This window comes from Theropithecus gelada, chromosome 17 (genome assembly GCF_003255815.1).
Source record: "Theropithecus gelada isolate Dixy chromosome 17, Tgel_1.0, whole genome shotgun sequence".
Classification (NCBI taxonomy): Eukaryota; Metazoa; Chordata; class Mammalia; order Primates; family Cercopithecidae; genus Theropithecus; species Theropithecus gelada.
The window spans coordinates 53077132-53091449 of NC_037685.1; the positions used below are offsets into that span (position 1 = coordinate 53077132).

The 14318-nt window shown below is 40.6% G+C and overlaps 1 protein-coding gene across 1 annotated transcript in view; it reads right to left on the reverse strand.

The window, feature by feature from the left end:
• Positions 1-14318, reverse strand: part of IFT88 (intraflagellar transport 88) — a 125468-nt gene that overhangs the window by 14464 nt on the left and 96686 nt on the right. Inside the window, exons 12-13 of the mRNA XM_025364090.1 lie at positions 9883-9989; positions 2214-2280 (exon numbers count right to left, since the gene is read on the reverse strand). Coding sequence (XP_025219875.1) covers positions 2214-2280; positions 9883-9989 — 174 coding nt within the window. The remainder of the gene's footprint in view (positions 1-2213; positions 2281-9882; positions 9990-14318) is intronic.

Below are 14318 nucleotides of genomic sequence, written 5' to 3' on the forward strand. Positions count from 1 at the left end.
GAGAGATTTTATAAACTTATGAATTACCAGGGAAGGCTGAGAGAACTTAACATAAGTTTGTTGATGTTTAGAAGGAACTGGTTGGTTATTCTGAACTTAAGATTTTCAGAGAGAAATGCAGAATCCTTAGGGGATGGTGAATGTGGCCCTAGAATTTTAATACTTAATACTTCCTTAGGGGTTACTCAAGACAATTATTCCTTAAAGGGACAGTTATTTCCAAGAGAGCTCATGTCATGTACTTCCCGCTTCCTAAGAGCAAGGATGAACAAGCAGCACTGTGCTAGTCTGGGGAGCTGTCTAGAGTTGCTTTTGACTGCTGCACAATGCCTAGTCTGTGGACTTCTTGGCTGTTAAGAACATTTTTGGTACACATCCATGATCCCTCATCTACAATTCCAAATTCCAAAGAGCTCTGAAAGCCAACTTTTCAGGTGGCAATATATAAACTTCTTGGGTATAGAACGTGACTTGATTTGAGGCTATTTATAGTCTTTATTTATCCTCAGTGTGAATATTCATGCTTCACTGAATTAGTATGTCTGAGGTGCTCTCCTTGGGTAGTATGTGATACATGGCTAATACATCATCTTGCTTTCGAAACTCCAAAAGGTTCTGAATTTCACAACACATCTGGTCCCAGGGGTTTTGGGTAAGGAGCTGTGGGCTTATGGTGGTCTCTGGTTTAAGAAGAACTGCTGGGCCAGATCTCTCTGACTAAATCCAACTCCAGATAGTCACACGGATCCATTAAAGTGGAGTGTGTGAGATATCTGGGGCTAGGGAAGAGCAAGGAGACAGGAGTATCCACCAGGACCACGGTGGCTAAAGAAGTGGAAGTGGCTACTCTTTGATGTGACAGACTGCCTATGCTACTCTTGAGACTTGGGCTCAATGCTGCTTTTACTGATTTCTCCAGCTCTGGGTAATGGCTCCTGAAGGTAAACAGGCAAGCACCATGAGGTTTAGCTGGAGACGCTGGACTGATTCTTGGGGAATCAAGTGGCCTGGCTAGAACCCGATGCCACTTATGCCTATAACTGCCTACTAAGTTATAAATTGAATTTGACTGCAGTTGGGACGAAGACTCCTTGCATTTCAAAGCACAGCTCTGAATTCAACGAGTCTTCGTCCCAACTGCAGCTTCTATCCCTAGGAAAATTTGAAAACTCATGCACATTTCTCTACCGTGGCAGCATCCACAGCACCATTAGAAGCGGTGTGTCTTTCCACCTAGATTCTAACTTCTTTGAGCGTGGGGACCACGTCTTAATTGTTCCCGTGTCCTTGGCTCTTAGCACAGTGTGTGGCACATAGTATGCATCCAATAAACACTGTGAATGGATGAAAGGCCTACCCAATTGAGAGCTACATTTGTCTTTGTCCTGACTCCTACATCACAAACAGATATGACAGAATGCAGCTGGATAGTTACATAGAGCTGGGTCATATATGCATGAGAGTGCTGAGTATGGATAGGAGAGAATGTAGGTATATTTATACACCCCAATTCGACATTTATTTTTAAAATTAGCTTCTTTAAAATCACCAAATTTCTACTAAGTTTAACTTACACTGCCTGCCTGAAGTAGAGAAAGAAGGTAGATTGTTGATGGGAAGAAGGGATGGAAAACTCAATAAAATGTCTTATGTAATGATGTCACAAGGAGTAAAATAATTTTAGAGATGCAAAGAACTTCAGAAATCACCAAAAGCCTATAGCATTTATGTGGTTGGTCCAAAGACAAATATACACTGTCACAATCAAGAGTGGGACTCACACTATGTCTCCCAATTCCTAGCTTGTCACTAATTCTACACTACAAGATTGAGGGCTGCCAGCATTCTGTAAGACCATCCTACTTCTCATGGCACTTCCTTCAAATGGAAATTTTAAAAACGTAATACAGCAAAACCTCCTAAGTACGCCCATCTATGATAATCTGTCCATCCTGACAGATTAATAAATGAAAAACTTGTTTATTAATCAATTAGCTAAAACAAGCATGGTTATTTAAGAAAATCTGCTAGCATTTACAAATACTTATTTACATATCAGACTGCTTACCAAATTAATTAATGTGAGGTTTTACTGTGTATAAAACAAACTGACAGACACATAAGAATACTTTAGATTATTGTGAGATATTTCTAGAAGCCCACATACTAGAAATGTGGAAACCCAGTTTTTCAGGGAAAGAGAAAACACTTACCACCGCTAGCACTTCCTTCTCTTTTGCCACGGGAGCCCCCACTGCCATCTCTGCCTGACTTTATGCGCTAGAGCAACGAGAAAACAAGTTTAAAAGAGTAAGTGATATTCCTTCAAAGTTGAATATAGATTTTAAAATTAACATTACTACATAACCCTTGGGACTAACCCATCACACCTGAGAGTTGATTCTGTAGGAAAAAAAAAAAAAGCCTGAGTTGTTTTGTAAGTGGAGGGTTCAAGCCTTCCCCTCTAAGGCTCTTGAGAAAACTCGGATAGCACTTTAATTCAAAAGTGCAGCGTAACCTTGGCTTGCACAAACAACTCAAAACCAAACAGTATTTTCTGGATGTGAATGTCCAGGGCTTAACCATGATCTTCAGTTTAAGGGAGAGATGGGTGAGGAGGGGAAGGGAATCTACAAAAGGGCCATTTCCTGCCATTAGTCCTCATATACAATGGTTGGACCTGAACTATTTGAGGAAAAAAAAAAAAAAGAAAAGCTGAATTTTGAAATTCAATTTATAAAATAAAAGTATGATTAAAACCTCACAAAATACCTAAGATCTATCCAAGAGTCTGCTTTCCTAGATACAGACCTGCCTTCAAAGCCTAAGAAGCATGTCCACACTGTGGCATTGTTAGGTTTCTTTTTACATTTGATGGTTCTTTTGTGTTTTGCCTAAGTATTAGAATTTTTGTATTAACATTGAATCTGCCTCAAGTCACACTATCAAATGTTCATATGTATAATGGTTCATTTATACAGCTATAGGATGATTAGTGAACAGAGATAGATGGCTTTTTATATTTATAATTAAATTAAACTTCTTAATATAGGTGGATATTTTATTTAGATCTTCAATAACATAATAATATAAACATAATTTCATATTTAATTCAAAGGACAAATTATTTAACTCCTTAACCCTGACAAATTCCCAAATATTTATAAATTATCAGGTCATGGATAAAGTTATTGTCCGTGGTCTGCTGGGAAGAAAGAAATTCTTTTCAATAATTTAACTCATTTCTGTAAGATGAAATACTCTCCTAAAACTCAGGACTTCCAAATGTTACATAAACATATCCGATTTTTTTTCCATTGAAAGGAAAAGCACTTCCCTTGAAATCCCATCTTTCTCCTTGTCTTCATAGACAAAAGAAAATCTTAAAAAGATGTAGCAAAGTAAGAGTTTAAACATCAATAATCTGACTTTTATTTCAAGGCTTGATTTTCATCCATCCACAGATGGATCATCGCCAGCATATCAAAAAGACCTCTAAATGCTGAAAATAGGCCGGGTGCGGTGGCTCACGTCTGTAATCCCAGCACTTTGGGAGGCCAAGGAGGGTGGATCACCTGAGGTCAGGAGTTCAAGACCAGCCTGGTCAACATGGCAAAACCCGGTCTCTACTAAAAATATAAAAATTAGCCGGGTGTGGTGGCAGGCACCTGTAATCCCAGCTACTCTGGAGGCTGAGGCAGAAGAATTGCTTGAACCTGGGGGGTGGGGGTTGCAGTGAGCCGAGATCACACCATTGTACACCAGACTGGGTGATGTAGAGGGACTCCGTCTCAAAAAAAAAAACACACACAAAAAAAACAAAAAACACACCTGAAAATAAATTCATCAAGACAAATGTCCACACAGCTTGACAGTTTTTAAAACCACATGTGAAAATTTGCACCCTGTTTAAGTGACCAGAGGTTCAGAACAGGATATGAGAAGGTACGTAAGCACTTCCATAATCACTACACTCTTTATTGCCTGACACCTGTTCCCTGCCCTCATTTAGAATTTTCCAATCCTCTGGCTCTCATCACTCTTCTCTTTTTAATCTCTTTAAATTCCTACTTTCTGTCCAGCCTAGAATCAAGGCCTACCACGTGCCGTGACGCCACGTTGGAACTACGGCCCTTGCCTTCTTGTCTTTCTGCTTCACTCACCAAGAGAAACCTAAGCCTCTGTTGGTTCAGTGACTTCCCTTTTTCCTCTCCTAGTTCCAGGACACTGTGCCCTGCTGGGGAAACAGCTCCATCAGTACAAAAACCAGGCAAGCCTCAGGGCTCCCCACTGCTCACTTAGGTCCTCCCCTGTGCTCCATGCAGGCCATCTCACTTCTCACAGACACCACTTTTTGTCCTCATCACTTTTGGAACTGACTGTCCCGCCTGCTTAGAGAATAAAAGGAAAACAGCATCTCTTTGGATATGCCAGCTGGCATGGACCCTGCATGGATGGCTTGGCTACTCCCTGTCCGTCTGCCCGTCCTCATCTTTTCAGCTATTTCCTCCTCCCTCATCTCCTCAGGAGACCCCCTGTGTGTCCCCTGGTTGGGGCTGGCTCCATGTGCTCTCATTATGCTTAGGGTCCCACTCTACCAGCTTGTCTTTCTCCTTCATCAACCTCCTGTGCACAGAGAATGTGGTGTTCTTTTCCAAGTGAATGCCTATTTGCAGCTGAGAATCAGTGAACTCCACCATAAGGAGTCTTGTGTGCTAAACATTGTAATAGCCGTAGCAAGGATTTCTTGTGGAAGTTATAGAGAAGGCAACTTCAAAAGTAAAACCAAAACATTGATCAAAACCTTAGTTTGATAAGGTTCTAAGTTCAAAGAACTCCCTAAGAATGTGCCTGCTATGTAAGAAAAAAAAAAGAAATCTCAACTGTCAAGACTCGGTTAACTGCACATCTCTCAAACCATTCACACAACAGAGCTCTGCTCAGTAGTGTTTTCAGGCATGATCTAAGTTCTTCCTTCGGAGATGCAAAGTAAACACCCAAGAGATAGAGCTGCTGCAAACAGCAATCCCACTAGGCAACAGGACAGACTCTGTGATGCGCCCCCAGGTATTCCAGGGCTGCCCAGCAGCTGACCTTGCCCTTTAAGTGTGTGATGGAGGTAAAGTGGCCTCAGTGCAGTCCAGAGAAACTGAAGGAAGCCAGGAGGGGCCACATATACAGAGATGCTGCCAAGTCAGGCAGACGGAAAGTTAGAGTGTCCATCGTATCGACTGCTGTGTAAGTGAATAATCTTAGTGAGGGTAGTTTTAGCTGTGTGAATGGAGGTAGCCAAGGTTAGACTGATTTGAAGAGCACCTGGGAAGTGAGAAAATAAAGATCAAGTATAGATAAACTACATTGTTCTTTGGCTGGAAGGATAAAGAATGGTGACAGTGGGGCAGATCCAAAATGTGGGGCCAGAAGCTTATACAGTTTGGGGGAAACTTTCTGAGAAAGAGGATATAGAACTGTGAAAATGGGCTGGGCACGGTGGCTCACACCCGTAATCTCAGCACTTCAAGAGGCTGAGGTGGGCGGATCACAAGGTCAGGAGTTCAAGACCAGCCTGACCCACATGGTGAAATCCCGTCTCTACTTAAAAAAAAAAATACAAAAAAGAAAACAAAAAACCAAACCAAACCAAAAAACTGTGAAAATGAAATGAATGCAAAAATAAAAATTTATTAGACAGAGGCAATGCAAATGAGGGCCTGCAGTTTAAGCTCCCTGACTCCACAGGGAACACCCTGGGCTGTGGGCACTGCTGCTCCTCAGGGCACACTGGGCAGGGAATTCCTGCCATGACACCACACACTCTCAGGGGCCCGAGTCTCACACAGACTCATCTGACATGCAACCCACCACAGATCTAGCACAGGCATGGGTACATTTTAGGAGCACAGTGAACACTTGTTAAACATAGTGATGACATTCTCATTGTATGGTATATGAGGGCTCAAGTAGGAGACACACTTTTCAAAATTATTTCCCTCAACTTTCCAGAGTTTTAACACTTCATAAAGTTCACAGAAATTCTTATCACTTTGGAGTGGATGTGAGGTAAGGCCTCATGGTAGATAAGAGAGGAAGCATTTCAACAATGATTGACATAAATGATTCTTATCATATCAACGCTAAAATGTGCAGGAAACAGCCATGTAACAAAATATGAAGCACAAAGTGATGGAAATCTATATTTACTGACACGGGAAGTGGTCCATGTTATTTTGTGAAATGGGTGGAAAAGCTTATAAAACAGTATTTTTTGTTAAAATCTCATTTTTGTTTAAAAAAAAAAGTCCCATTAAAAATATATGTGTTGATATATGTTTGTATATATTTGTAAAAATGCCTGGGAAGGGGGAATGATAACAGTGATGTCTAAGTGGTGGGATAGGTGATTTTCACTTTTTTCTTTATACATTTTTATTTGGATTAAAAATTATTTACAAAAGCAATTTTCCCGCATTTTTAAAAGAACATTTATTGTTTTAATAAATATAGAAAAAAGATGGGATTCCTAATCTGGAAAAAATATTATGTTATTCCCACTTTGGAAAAAAAAAATGAGAGAAGGCACAGAATAGAGGAGCAAAGTAGCCACAAATAAAATAACTGAACAAATTAAGTGAATAAATGCTGGAAGAGAGAAAATAAACATTTTTTCCCTTTAAACCTACTCTTTATTATGAATCTGTGACCATAAACTCGCATGCCACTCTTCTGGAGACTGGAAGAACCATTATGAGCTGGTGGATCCTATGGGTCATCCAGGATGGGCCACCCAGAGTGGGGTCTGGAAACCACTGATGGCCCACAAAGTACCACCTGTCCTCAATGAGATGAACAAAGGGCAAGTGCCTACAAACTTGCACAGCACCAAAATGTTACTGGATGTTGGACCCTGCTGATATCCAAGTACAGGATCATTTTTCTAGTAATGTCAGTGACAGACTGGCAAAAATCATTTCGCCACAGATAGTTTGAGAAGTTCAAAGCTAGAACACTATCCTCATTTTACAGCTGATAAGAATGAAGTCCAGAAAGGTAAATGTCCATTCCAGATCACATGGTTGACCAATGGTCATGTCAGGAAAAAAGTGCAGGGTTCTGTCCACCATACTATGCTTTTACTTCCTAAGAATTGGGTTTCTGTCCTATGGAACAAGGAGCAGTTACTTGTTACGTAGTTAAGGGTTCTTAAGAAGACTGGCCCTGACTGTAAATTCAAGAGAAAACAAAACTAAAAACATTCCTTAGTGGCTTCAATTCCAAAGAAACCATAAACGTGGCCTTAACTTCCTGTCCTCAGACCTCTGCCTACATTTTTTTCTCTCCACCCCAAACTCCAAGTGTCCAATCATGCCCACTCCACACACAAGCCCTCCGGGAGCTGCCTCTGAGTACCTCCTCCAGAGTGAAGACCCTCCCTCTCAGTCCCACAGCTCTGCCTTGAGTGCCTCAGGCACCAGGGCCAACTCCTGGGCCTCACTGTGTCCTCCATACACATGGGCATGGCAGATCATAATCAATGTTTTCCCAGCGAATCGACAGAGAGGCTAACACGAGACTATCTGAAATCAATGGCCTTGAAGAAGTGACTGGTGATCTTATCCTAGAAAATGTAATCAACACGCAAATCACCACCAGTTTTGTACTAAGGATATATTCTGATCAGTAGTTTTGCTGACTTTTGTCAATAATATATAAATTGTACAAGACATTCTTATAGCCATTATTACACATACAAACTTTTTTTTTTTAATTGCATTTTTTAGTTTGGTTACTTTTAAAGCTAAATATGGGATCTTAATACTGGATCTTTCTCCTTTTAAGAAATATAACCAAAAGGGTTTCTGCTTAACTCAACTGTGTGTTTATTTTCATTGTATTTTGGTAATAACTGGAAATTTGGGTATAGGTACCAATGATATATTAATTCTGAATGTTTCATGCTATTTTGTCAATCTGGCCAAAAGAAAGCATTTCTTGGTATTGTTTCCTGATTACTTCGGGGGGAAACTGGCAAATATTGAAACAGCATTTCTCTATTTGAATATTCTGAAAATTCAGAAATTTAATTTAAAAATTGAATATATTTTTATCTTCAGACTAGCAAAGAAAATATTCTGTATTTTGTCTCTTTTTTATTTTTATTTTATTTATTTATTTATTTTTTTTGAGACGGAGTCTTACTCTGTCGCCCAGGCTGGAGTGCAGTGACATGATCTCAGCTCACTGCAAGCTCCGCCTCCCAGGTTCACACCATTCTCCTGCCTCAGTCTCCTGAGTAGCTGGGACTACAGGCACCCGCCACCGCGCCCGGCTGATTTTTTGTACTTTTAGTAGAGACAGGGTTTCATGGTTAGCCAGGATGGTCTCGATCTCCTGACATCGTGATTCGCCCACCTCGGCCTCCCAAAGTGTTGGGATTATAGGCATGAGCCACCGCACCTGGCCTCTATTCTTTCTTTCTTTTCTTTCTTAATAGTTTATCTTTATTCTCCAACCTTCTTTGATGTTTTGGCTGTTTTTCTCTCCCTTTTTCATATTTAAAATATTCATTCCTCAAGGCTTGCTCTTTCCATTTTGCTCTATTCCAAACATACACTCTTGCTTTGACAGACCTCTTTGTCTGCTAATGTTTTTCATGTTCAGTGAAGCAGAAAAGCAAAACATATTTTAAAAAACAGCTCTGCTACATGGTTTACAGTTTCCAGGGGCTGGTCCACATCACTATGGGGCTCGCAGTGTTCAGGAATGGAGGGCTAAGAGTGAGTCTGTCTTGCCTGGCCAACAACCCAGTGCCACAATCGCTTCTTGCTGGCACTAATGAATGTACTATGTACAATGTATAAAGTTTTCTTCTTACCCAAAAATGTGGATCCCCCAAGCACAAAAAAGAGAACAGTCTTCTTTTCCATAATAGTTCCAGAAAGAGGACTAATTTCTCTGAAAAATCATTTTAGATTAAACTTCTAGTTTTAACATTTTAAAACAGGGTTCAGGGACTCAACAAGAGAAATTACCCTGACCCACATAAACCTGAATTGGTTTATCTTCCTCTCAAGTTTATACAAATCTTTTTCCATTTTAAAACAATTTTTAAAAATCCATCACCGATCACGAGGTCAGGAGATCGAGACCATCCTGGCTAACACGGTGAAACCCCGTCTCTACTAAGAAATACAAAAAACTAGCCGGGCGAGGTGGCGGGCGCCTGTAGTCCCAGCTACTCGGGAGGCTGAGGCAGGAGAATGGCGTGAATCCGGGAGGCGGAGCTTGCAGTGAGCAGAGATCCGGCCACTGCACTCCAGCCTGGGCGACAGAGCCAGACTCCGTCTCAAAAAAAAAAAAAAAAAAAAAAAATCCATCACCTGATATATTTTATGTCCACTTTTTCACCTCTTAAATCAGCTTCTATATCCTGAGTTGGTGTTTGATCAAGGTAACCCTTCAGGAGCATGAAGCCTGAGTGCTTCTCAAACTTTGGTGACAATAACAATCACCTAGAAAACTTGTTACACACTCACAGATTCCACTGTTGCAGAGAAGTAATTGTCTCTCATGGTCCACAGGACTTTCCAATTAAAATTATGTCTTCAAATTAAACTGTAAGTTATTTCATGTTGTGGAAAATTATTTGTCTGTTAGTAGCTATCCACTAAGATAATATGAAATCTAGTGCACTTTCTCTCCCTGGGAATCCACTTTTGCCAGAATTTTATCCTCAAACTAGAGTTTTAATTATTCCTCCTATTATGTTAGAGCAGAAAAAAAATTTCAACTCTGTTTTCTTATAGAAGTTCCTAACATCACACATTTGAGCTATAGAAGGCTGACATTCTTAACAGATAGCAGTTTTGGGCCCATATGAGATACCTGTTCCCTTATTTCTTTCATTTTTTCCAACCTCTTCAGTTTTCTGGCATATTCTTGAGCATCTTTTAATCCAAGATCTGTGCAGAGACGAACCAAGAAACGCAGACCTAAATTGTAAAATACAGATTTAGGAAAGAATATAGGCACAGTCTATTTGTTAAAAGCTTAATAAATCAATGAACTCAGTCTTTTGGGATACAGGTAGGAATGATGCTTACAAATAGTAATTTTCTCCTGAAAAATAATTACACTTTGCAATCTCTGGACCAGGGAGAACTGACTTCCTTGGAAGGAGGTTTAAAGGGTCTTTCTCCATGTGTCCTGTCCTCGCGCTGCCAGAACCTAGAAGGACCATGGCATAGGACACTGCTGGGCATAGGACACTGCTGGGCATAGGACCGCTGGCAGAGAACTCAGAAGGCAAGTGTAACATTTGTTCATGTTCTATAGCAGTTTCATAAATACATATAAAGAGCTGTAAGAGAGACTAGGCTAAAAAGTGTAGGCAATTTATACATATAATAATAATTACTAATAAATGTTATTACTGTCACTAAATTCATTTTTAAAATAAGTATTATTCACACTGTGCAAAGTACTAGGAAGATAAAATAGATGTATTTTACAGTTGCTGGTCTTACAGTTGACATCAAATATATAAAATAATCACAATAAAAAGTTTTGTGTTCATCATGTTTTGTATACAATAACAACAACAAAATCTTCCATCACTTTATACATATCACCAGATGACATATTGTTTAGTTCTGCTTGCTATTGGGTCTTACAAAATGGTATTGTTCTGTTTACAGTCTCCTGGAATTTGCTTTTTCATTCAAGCTTGTGTTGCTTCTAAAATCAGCAACATTTAAAAACATTCAGTAAATGCTAAAAACACAATAATTTTGCTCTTACATTTATAAGAATGGCCTTTGTCATTTGTGGTCTAAATTACTTTAAAATATTTTAATTATCTCATTTAAAAATAATATTTTCCTTCAATACAACTGCAATGCAGGTCATTATAGAGAATTTATAAAACATACAAAGGTAAAAAATAAAAGTTACTCATTACTCATCCATCCAGAGACAAAACCAAAGATTTTTATATTTCTTTTTATGCTCCTCAGTTACTTTACAGTCGAATTACTGAATCCAAACATTATGACTATTTTTTTTTTTTTCTGAGACAGAGTCTCACACTCTGTCACCCAGGCTAGAGTGCAGTGGTGCGATTTTGGCTCACTGCAACCTCCGCCTCCCGGGTTCAAGCGATTCTCCTGCCTCAGCCTCCCAAGTAGCTGGGATTACAGACACCCACCACCACGCTCAGCTAATTTTTGTATTTTTAGTAGAGACGGGGTTTCACCATATTGGCCAGGCGGTCTATCAATTTTGTTGATCTTTTCAAAAAACCAGCTCCTGGATTCATTGATTTTTTGAAGGGTTTTTTGTGTCTCTATCTCCTTCAGTTCTGCTCTGATCTTAGTTATTTCTTGCCTTCTGCTAGCTTTTGAATGTGTTTGCTCTTGCTTCTCCAGTTCTTTTAATTGTGATGTTAGGGTGTCAATTTTAGATCTTTCCTGCTGTCTCTTGTGGGCATTTAGTGCTATAAATTTCCCTCTACACACTGCTTTAAATGTAGTCCCAGAGATTCTGGTATGTTGTATCTTTGTTCTCATTGGTGGCATTCTCTGTATTTCCTGAATTTGAATGTTGGCCTGCCTTGCTAGGTTGGGGAAGTCCTCCTGGATAATATCCTGAAGAGTGTTTTCTAACTTGGTTCCATTCTCCCTGTCACTTTCAGGCACCCCAATCAGACGTACATTGGGTCTTTTCACATAGTCCCGTATTTCTTAGAGGCTTCGTTTCTTTCCACTCTTTTTTCTCTAATCTTGTCTTCTTGCTTTATTTCATTAATTTGATCTTCAATCACTGATATCCTTTCTTCCACTTGATTGAATCGGCTACTGAAGCTTGTGTATGCTTCACAAAGTTCTCGTACTGTGGTTTTCAGCTCCATCAGTCATTTAAGCTCTTCTCTGCACTGGTTATTCTAGTTAGCCATTCGTCCAGCCTTTTTTCAAGGTTTTTAGCTTCCTTGCAATGGGTTAGAACATGCTCCTTCAGCGCAGAGAAGTTTGTTATTACCGACCTTCTGAAGCCTACTTCTGTCAGCTCGTCAAACTCATTCTCCATCCAGTTTTGTTCCCTTGCTGGCAAGAAGCTGTGTTCCTTTGGAGAAGAAGAGGCATTCTGGTTTCTGGAATTTTCAGCCTTTCTGCTCTGTTTCTCCCCATCTTTGTGGTTTTATCTACCGTTGGTCTTTGACGTTGGTGACCTATGGATGGATTTTGGTGTGGGTGTCCTTTTTGTTGATGTTCATGCTATTCCTTTCTGTTTTTTAGTTTTCCATCTAACAGGCCCCTCAGCTGGAGGTCTGTTGGAGTTTGCTGGAGGTCTACTCCAGACTCTGTTTGCCTGGGTATCACCAGCAGAGGCTGCAGAATAGCAAATACTGCTGCCTGATCCTTCTTCTGGAAGCTTCGTCCCAGAGGGGCACCCATCTGTATAAGATGCCTGTCAGCCCCTTCTGGGAGGTGTCTCCCAGTCAGGCTACATGGGGGTCAGGGACCCACTTGAGGAGGCAGTCTGTCCGTTATCGGAGCTTGAACACTGTGCTGGGAGAACCACTGCTCTCTTCAGAGCTGTCAGGCAGGGACGTTTAAGTTTGCAGAAGCTGTCTGCTGCCTTTTGTTCAGATATGCCCTGCCCCCAGAGGTGGAATCTGGAGAGGCAGTAGGTCTTGCTAAGCTGTGGTGGGCTCCACCCAGTTCAAACTTGCCTGCTGCTTTGTTTACACTGAGCACAGAGAACCACCTACTCAAGCCTCAGCAATGGCAAACTCCCCTCCCCCCGCCAAGCTCCAGCATCCCAGGTTGATCTCAGACTGCTGTACTAGCAGTGAGCAAGGCTCCATGGGTGTGGGACCAGCCGAACTAGGCACAGGAGGGAATTTCCTGGTCTGCTGGTCATGAAGACTGTGGGAAAAGCACAGTATTTGGGCAGCAGTGTACTGTTCCTCCAGGTACAGTCACTCACAGCTTCCCTTGGCTAGGAAAGGGAAATCCCCTGATCCCTTGCGCTTCCTGGGTGAGGCGACGCCCTGCCCTGCTTCGGCTCACCCTCTGTAGGCTGCATCCACTGTCCAACCAGTCCCAATGAGATGAACCAGGTACCTCAGTTGGAAATGTAGAAATCACTCATCTTCTGTGTCAATCTCGCTGGGAGCTGTAGACTGGAGCTGTTTCTATTTGTCCATCTTGGAAGCTTCTCTTACTTATTTTCGTCTTCTTTTTTTTTTTTTTAGATGGAGTTTTGCTCTTGTCCCTCAGGCTGTAATGCAGTGGCACAATCTTGACTCACCGAAACCTCCACCTCCTGGGTTCAAGCAATTCTCCTGCCTCAGCTTCTTGAGTAGTTGGGACTACTGGCGCCCGCCAACAGACCCAGCTAATTTTTGTGTTTTTAGTAGAGATGGGGTTTCACCAAGTTGGCCAGGCTGGCCTCTAACTCCTTAACTCAGGTGATCCACCTGTCTTGGCCTCCCAAAGTGCCAAGATTACAAGCATGAGCCACCACGTCTGGCCTTCTCTTACTTATCTTCTGTATCTTATCTTATTCAGTCCTTGTTCTTAGAATTATGGAGTAACATAGTTTTCCAATTACTACTATGATTTTCAGCTCTGTACTGCCTCCAGGTAGATTTTAATTTTGCTGTATATTTTTATTTTCCTTTTCTTTTTTCTTATATATTGTCCTATTATCATCCCCCTTCTTTTGTAACATCCTATTATCTTTTCACCTCAGCCTGTGACTTTCTGCCTCTGAAGTAAATAGAGGTTATGTATTTCTTGAATCTTACAGAAGGGGCCAAATATTTCTACAAATTTTCTTCTGGTTCCTGTAATAATTTTTTTGAACTCTTCTATTTTTCTAGGTCATAAAAACTATTTTTTAATGGCATTTTTTTTTTCATAGCTCTGTACTGGCTTTCTCTTATTTGGGTTGAAATGAGGAAAGATCTATCAAGACCTTGTATTTGCCAAGAGTGAAGTGTATGGCCTGGCCTTAGTTCCTGTACTTGGACTACAAGGATGTTGATTAAAAGATCCTTCTCCTCTTCATTAGGCTGACTTTTACATATTCTCCTGTACGAGGAAGGTTCTAGTACCTTTCAAAAGTTAACCTATCTATCCTATACTGTTATTCCTTCCCTGGCATTGTTTCAATTTTTCCTTTTCTACTAGATAATTCCCATTAGGCAAAGAAACATTCACCTCTATTCATCCTTTAAAAAAAAAAAAGTTTTCCCCAGCCTGGCAAATATGGTGAAGCCCTATCTCTACTAAAAATACAAAAAAAAAAAAAAAAAA